The following is a 7,741-nucleotide window of genomic DNA, read 5'->3' on the forward strand; positions in this document are numbered from 1 at the left end:
ATTTAACAAATTAAATAAATGCAGGGTTTTACGTATACTGATTTTGGGTTGTACACATGGCGTAGCCCCTCCGACGCTCAAGTCAGTTACTGAGGATATGTGGGGAGAGCAGCTAAGGGTGCTACTGAAAACAATATAGTGAATGAATTATCATACACTCAAACCTGATATTTATAGGAGAATACCTGGGCCCTTGATGGGCCTGTCTTCCACTTGAACTTCAGGACGTCATTCTCAGTGATTCTGGCAAGAGGCTCTGCTTCTACCCATTTTGAAAAATAGTCATCTGCTACCAATAGGAACTTATTCTGAGCAGGAGCTATAGGAAAAAGCCCCCAAAATATCTATTCCCCACTGGTCAAAAGGACATGAGGCTGTGACATCCTTCATCGCCGCGGCCGGCCGGTGATGCAACCGGGCATGGAATTGACAACTATCGCAAGACATCACTAACTCTTGAGCATCCTACAGCACAGAGGGCCAAGCATAACCGGCGAGCATCACTTTTCTCGCCAACGCATAAGCCCCTAAATGATTTCCGCAAAATCCCTCGTGAACTTCTCGGAGCACATAATCAGCCTCTTGGTAACTCAAGCACCGAAGAAGCGGCCCTGCAAAAGACGTTCTATACAACACTTCTCCGATCATCACATAATGCGAACAATTTGCTTTCAACTTACGAACTTCGCGAGGGTTAGCAGGAAGCTTTCCCTCTTTCAGGTAAACAATTATGCCAGTCTTCCAATCCTCCTCCTGTTCAACTGCGGGTGGACTCGTGTGAGGTGTGAGTTCAACTTGAAAGACCACATCTCTAGTCTTCCAACTTCCCATTGTTCCTGCCATTTTGGCTAGAGTGTCTGCCTTTTCATTTTCTTTCCTGGGAATCTGTTCAAATGTAATCTCTGTTAATTTCTCTCTGACTCTGTCCACTTCTCGAGCATACTCAATAAGCTTCTCATCTTTCACATCATAAATCCCCTTCATTTGTTGTGCTACCAACTGTGAGTCAGAAAAAATAAGTACCCGGGTAGCTCCCACATTTCTGGCTGCTCGAAGTCCTGCCAACACAGCCTCATACTCTGCCTCATTATTGGATGCTCGGAAGTCAAACCTTACAGCCAAATTCACTTCCACCCCAGCTGGTGAAATCGGTACTACTCCCACCCCACTTCCATCCTTCGACGAGGAACCATCCACATATACCTTCCAAGGGTCTTCATTCTCATGATGCACAGTCTCAGCCAGAAAATCGGCAAAGGCTTGTGCTTTGATAGCTGTTCTTGGTTCATATTGGATGCCATACTCTCCCAGCTCAGTAGTCCATTTTACCAAATGGCCAGACATATCGGAATGAGTGAGGATTCTGTCCAATGGAATGTTAGTTAGCACCACAATTGGATGAGATACGAAATAGGGTCTCAAGCGCCTCGCTGTCATCACTAAAGCCAAAGCCAATTTTTCCAACCCTGAATATCTGATCTCTACCCCCTTGAGTGCATGCGAAACATAAAAGACCGGCTGTTGAGTCGACCCCTCCAACTTGACAAGGACCGAACTCACAGCTTCCTCGGTGGCAGATAAATATATCCACAAAGGCTCGCCTGCATCCGGTTTGGCCAGGACAGGCAGCTCAGCAAGGTATTTTTTCAATTCTTCAAACGCTTTCTCGCAGGCTGGATCCCATTCAAATTTTTTCGCCTTTCTCAAAGTCCGGAAGAACGGTAAGATTCTATGGGTGGATCTCGAGATAAAACGTGCCAAGGTAGCAATCCTCCCTGTCAACTGCTGAACATCTTTAGGTCCCCGGGGAGAGACCATATCTTGGATAGCTTGAACTTTCTCGGGGTTAGCTTCAATCCCCCTCTCTGTCACCATATAACCCAGAAACTTCCCACTTTTCACCCCAAAGATACATTTTTGAGGATTAAACTTCAACCCATAAAACCTGAGGGTGGAAAAGGTCTCCATTAAGTCAGGTACTAGCTGGGATGAATCCTTAGACTTTACATGATGTCGTCCACATATACTTCGACGTTCCTACCCACCTGTTCAGAAAGGACTCTATCCATCAATCGCTGATACGTGGTTCCAGCATTTTTGAGAATTTGATGATATCCCTGATAAGCATCCAATATACACAAATATTGATGTCCCGCTGTGGAGTCTACCAACTGATCTATCCGAGGCAGAGGATAACAATCTTTAAGGCATGCCTTATTGAAGTCTCTGAAATCCACACACATCCTCCATTTCCCTGAACTCTTCGGAACAAGAACGACATTCGAAAGCCAAGTAGGAAACTGCACCTCTCGAATGTGCCCAGCATTTAGCAACTCTCCTTGTGAGTTCTTGAGGTGAGATGTCTTTTCTTATGCTTAATCGGTGTTCGAAAGCCAAGTAGGAAACCTGAAATGTCTTTTCTTATGCTTCACGGGACGAGAATTTGGTAAGATGTTTAATCGGTGTTCTGCTACATCTGGGCTCGTCCTTGTGAGTTCTTGGGCTGACCAAGCGAACCCGCTGAGATTAGCCTGTAAAAAAATAATGAGTTCATCCCTGACCTCTGGGTCAAGGTCAGGGGCAATTCTTAGCGTCTTCTTGTCGGGCCCCAATGTCACGATTTCCAGCTTCCCATCTATCACCTCATGAACCTCCCTCACTGCCACGAGCAACCCGCTTCGCCCCCTTCTAATCATATTGACCTCCACACGCGCCCTCTTCCCCTATTCTTTCACTATCCCCTCATAACACCGACGCGCGATCCTCTGGTCCCCGCATAAGACTCCAACCTCCTTCTCTACAGAAAACTTCAACTTCTGATGATACGTGGACGCTACAGCTCTGAAATCCTTTAGGGCTGGTCGCCCCAGAATTCCATTGTAAGCAGATGGGGTGTCCACCACAGTAAATGTTGTCATCTTTGTTACCCGCCGAGGCTCATGTCCCAAAGATAGAGGAAGGACAATCTGACCGAGCAGCGGGATGGCATGTCCTGCAAATCCATATAGAGGAGTAGAGATTGGCTCGAACTCAAATCCCTCCACCTTCATCTGATCCAGAGTGCTCTTGAACATGATATTAACAGAGCTTCCATTATCAATAAAGATTTGTGCCACATCGTAATTGGAAACAGTGGTCGTTACCACCAAGGCATTGTTATGAGGAGCCACAATGCCTCGGAGGTCATCTGGTCCAAAACTGATGACAGGATCTTGGGGGTAAGTCCGCACCCATAGATATTTCAAAATTCTCCAATCTCCTGCCATGCGCCTTTTGCGCTCGCGCGGGATCCCCATCAGTAGCACCCCCCGAGATCATATGAATCATTCCTCTCGTAGGGTGGTTATCCTCATTTTTCCCCTCCTCGGTTCAGCGGGCTCCCGAGGGACATCCTGACCTCGACCTTCTCTCCTCCGCTCCTCGATCCTCTGATGTATCCACGGAGGGCCTCGACCCCGCCTAGAAGATGGGCGAGTTCTCAGTTCACTCTTGGACGAGGATCCTTCTTGTCTACCCCACGGCGGAGGTCGAGCACTGCTCTCAACCGTCTGCGAATTCTCATCCCTCTCCCCTGACTCCCTCACCTCCATCACCTTATCCCGAATTCTATTCAGAGGAACATGTGATGAGAATTGTCCTCTACTTCTGTTTCTGTCCTCCTCCCTCTCACCTGCACCTCTCTTGATGTGAATCTCGATACGAATAAATAGCAAACACGATTAAAACGCAATCGCACCCTCTATTTAATTACGATAATAAGACTCGTATGTTTTCCCGATCTTTTGAATCAAGTAATTGATGTGTTATTCACCTCTAAACGATAAAAGTTTAGCAACAAATAAACACGAGGATAACAATCAAAATTTGATACGAACCTTCGAAGAACGACGCCTACGACAATCCGCACAAGCACGATCGACAAACGCCACAAAGTTATAAACTTTGATAAGTTTGATTTGATTTAACAAAGCTAAAGCCTTGAAAAGTTGAGAGAAAAATCTCACAAGTTTGATAAAACTCAAAAATAATATGTGTATTGTGTGTAAAATTCGTCCAATATGGTTTACATATCAAAAAGATTACTAGAATCTAGTCTCCTAACAAAATAAAACTCTAAAGAAGGAAATAATTCGTGCAGAAAAACACTAGACACAGACCCCGTGCAGACCTCCGTGTCCGGGTCCGTGTACACTCGGTAAATAGACTTCAGTTGGAAACAAGGGACACGGACCCCGTGCCCACCTCCGTGTACGGGTCCGTGTAGACACTGTCTTCGCCAATAAAATAGGGCACGGACCCCGTGCCTGGGTCCGTCGTCGGGTCCGTGTATATACTGTCAATGGGCACCTCAGGCTGTATAGAGCACGGACCCCGTGTGCAGGTCCGTGTACAGGTCCGTCCAGACTCGGCCAATGCTATCATTACTTGAATACTATTCCTTTGGTCTTCTAACACACTCCCATGCATCACGACTCCTTCATGCCTACTCATGACTCCTTGTAGTGCCTCCTTGAACTTCTTTAATCGACCCCTCGTGACTGGTCCCTCCGGCAACTGCAAAGGATCCCATGCTTTCCTTGGGGCTTGACGACCCGTGTTCGCATCATCCTCCCCTTCTTGAAAAGGATTTGTCCTCAAATCTTGCACATCACCTACATCAAACAACGACAAATCACTAACATTAAATGTAGAACTCACGTTGTACTCACCTGGCAGATCAAGTTTGTAGGCGTTGTCATTGATCCTCTCAAGAACTTGGAATGATCCATCGCCCCTAGGTAATAGCTTTGAGCGTCGCTTCTCCGGAAACCTCTCCTTCCTCAAGTGTAGCCACACCCAATCACCCTTCTCGAATACCACCTTCTTTTTCCCTTTGTTAGCTTGCTTGGCATATTGCTCATTCCGCTTCTCAATATTGGCTTTGGCCTTTTCATGCAACCCCCTAACATATTCAGCATTCTTTTTGCCATCCATGTTTAATATTTCACTTAGAAGTAAAGACATCAAATCCAACGGAGTCAAAGGATTAAAACCGTATACAATTTCAAATGGCGAATAGCTAGTAGTAGAATGCACACAACGATTATAAGCAAATTCAACAAATGGCAAGCAATTCTCTCAATTCTTTAAGTTCTTTTTAAGAATAGCACGTAATAACGTTCCTAACGTCCTATTAACTACCTCAGTCTGACCATCAGTTTGAGGATGACAGGTCGTAGAAAACAGTAATTTAGTGCCAAGTTTAGCCCATAGTGTCTTCCAAAAGTAACTTAAGAATTTAACATCACGGTCAGACACAATAGTCCTAGGCATGCCATGCAACCTAACGACTTCTCTAAAGAACAAATCCGCAATGTTAGATGCATCATCAGTTTTGTGACAAGCTATAAAGTGTGCCATCTTAGAAAATCTATCCACAACAACAAATATAGAGTCCCTCCCCTTCTTTGTCCTAGGCAACCCCAAAACAAAGTCCATAGAGATATCAACCCAAGGTTCACTAGGGACGGGAAGTGGTGTATATATTCCATGTGGTAGTGTCCTAGACTTAGCTTGTCTACAAGTTATGCACTTCTCACAAATACGCTCAACATCACGCTTCATGTGTGGCCAATAGAAATGTTCATGCAAAGCATTCAAAGTTTTTGCCACACCAAAATGTCTCATTAAACCACCCCCATGTGCTTCCCTAACAAGTAGTTCACGAATTGAGGAATTAGGAATGCACAATCTATCCTCTCTAAACAAGAAACCCTTATGCAAGTAGAATTTATCATGTGGACCATGCATACAAGTTTCAAACACTTCTTTAAAATCATCATCTAGCACATACAATTCTTTAACAAGCTCAAACCCAAATATTTTAGATTCCAAAGTAGAGAAAAGTACATACCTCCGTGATAGTGCGTCGGCCACTACATTTTCCTTACCTTGCTTATACTTGATCATGTAGGGGAATGTCTCTATGAAAGCCACCCACTTAGCATGCCGCTTGTTCAGCTTTTGTTGCCCCTTGAGGTGCTTTAGAGACTCATGATCCGTATGAATCACAAACTCTTTAGGCCTCAAGTAGTGCTGCCATGTCTCAAGAGTCCTCACAAGTGAATAGAACTCCTTGTCATACGTGGGATAGTTCAGCGCTGCCCCATTGAGCTTCTCACTAAAGTACGCCACCGGCCTTACTCCTTGCATCAACACGCCACCAATACCTACACCTGAAGCATCACATTCAATTTCAAAGGTGTTAGCAAAATCGGGTAAAACAAGTAATGGAGCATTAATCAATTTTTGCTTAATGAGATTAAATGACTTCTCTTGCTCCTCGTCCCAATGGAATGGAACATTCTTCTTGATCACCGCCGTCATTGGTGCCGCCAATGTGCTAAAATCTTTGACAAACCTCCTATAGAAGCTTGCAAGACCATGAAAATTTCGAACTTGACCAATAGTAGTAGGCGTTGTCCACTCTCGAATAGCACTTACCTTGTCTTCATCAACTTGTATACCCTGTGAACTTACCACAAAACCAAGGAAGACAAGTTTGCTAGTACAAAAATCACACTTCTTCAAGTTAGCATATAAATTTTCAGCTCTTAATGTGATTAGAACAAGCCTCAAGTGGTTAACATGCTCATCCAAGTTTTTGCTATACACTAGGATATCATCAAAATAGACCACAACAAATTTTCCTATGTGTGCACGCAAAACATGATTCATCAACCTCATAAAAGTGCTAGGTGCATTAGTTAAGCCAAAAGGCATAACCATCCACTCATATAACCCATATTTGGTTTTAAAAGCGGTTTTCCACTCATCGCCTTCTCTCATCGTAATCTGGTGATACCCACTTTTCAAATCAATTTTGCTAAAAATGCAAGACCCATGCAATTCATCTAACATATCATCTAATCTAGGTATGAGATGCCTATACTTAATGGTTATGTTATTGATTTCCCTACAATCCACACACATACACCATGAGCCATCTTTCTTAGGGACTAGTAAAACGGGCACCGCACAGGGTGACATGGACTCACGCACAAACCCTTTATCTAATAGCTCACTTACCTGTCGTTGCAGCTCTTTAGTCTCCTCCGGATTGCTCCTATAAGCTGGACGGTTCGGCAGGGCACTCCCGGGCACCAAATCAATTTGGTTTTCAATCCCCATCAATGGTGGTAAGCCTTGAGGTAGCTCCTCCAGAAATACATCGTCAAATTCCTGCAATAGTGAAACAATAAGGCTCGGAAGGAATCCGGCTATATCACTTGTGTTAAGGAGGATCTCCTTGTAAATAATTAACAAAAGTGGTTCATGTGTGTGCAACAATTGTTTCAACTCACCTTTTTGGGCCATGTATGATTTCTTTTTGGCCTCTTTCCTCTCCTTTTTTTTTCCCTCATTTTCTTTCCTCTCTTTTTTTGTTTTTATGGTTATCTCACTCTTTTGATCACTCTTTTTTTCAGCCACTTCATTTTTGTTTTCAAAGGCCATCTAACTTTTTAATTCACTCCTTTTTTCGGCCTCATCTCTCTTTTTCTTTTTCAATTGGTCCTCCAATACTTGCTTTGGGGACAAAGGAAGCAATACAATGGATTCTTTCTTTAAAACAAATGAATAACGATTTTTGAACCCATCATGAGTAACGTGCCTATCAAATTGCCATGGTCTACCCAACAAAATATGACAAGCATGCATGGGCACCATGTCACACAAAACCTCATCCACATACTTCCCAATA

The 7,741-nt window shown here is 44.0% G+C and overlaps 2 protein-coding genes across 2 annotated transcripts; both read right to left on the minus strand.

Moving 5' to 3' along the window:
• Window positions 1-465: 465 nt before the first annotated feature.
• LOC140807354 (uncharacterized) lies at window positions 466-1,968 on the minus strand. Its single transcript, XM_073164169.1, has one exon. The coding sequence runs from the start codon at window positions 1,966-1,968 to the stop codon at window positions 466-468; it is 1,503 nt and encodes a 500-aa protein (XP_073020270.1).
• Window positions 1,969-2,723: 755 nt separating this feature from the next.
• On the minus strand, window positions 2,724-3,266 carry LOC140807361 (uncharacterized). Its single transcript, XM_073164176.1, has one exon. It carries the CDS (start codon window positions 3,264-3,266, stop codon window positions 2,724-2,726), a length of 543 nt encoding a protein of 180 aa, XP_073020277.1.
• Between the last annotated feature and the right edge of the window lie 4,475 nt (window positions 3,267-7,741).

The sequence above is a fragment of the Primulina eburnea genome, chromosome 1 (assembly GCF_022965805.1).
Source record: "Primulina eburnea isolate SZY01 chromosome 1, ASM2296580v1, whole genome shotgun sequence".
Taxonomy (NCBI): Eukaryota; Viridiplantae; Streptophyta; class Magnoliopsida; order Lamiales; family Gesneriaceae; genus Primulina; species Primulina eburnea.

What these genes read in the sequence shown, in the direction of transcription:
- LOC140807354 (XM_073164169.1), bottom strand. Translation starts at nt 1,968, where the DNA reads ATGGAGACCTTTTCCACCCTCAGGTTTTATGGGTTGAAGTTTAATCCT.
- LOC140807361 (XM_073164176.1), bottom strand. Translation starts at nt 3,266, where the DNA reads ATGGCAGGAGATTGGAGAATTTTGAAATATCTATGGGTGCGGACTTAC.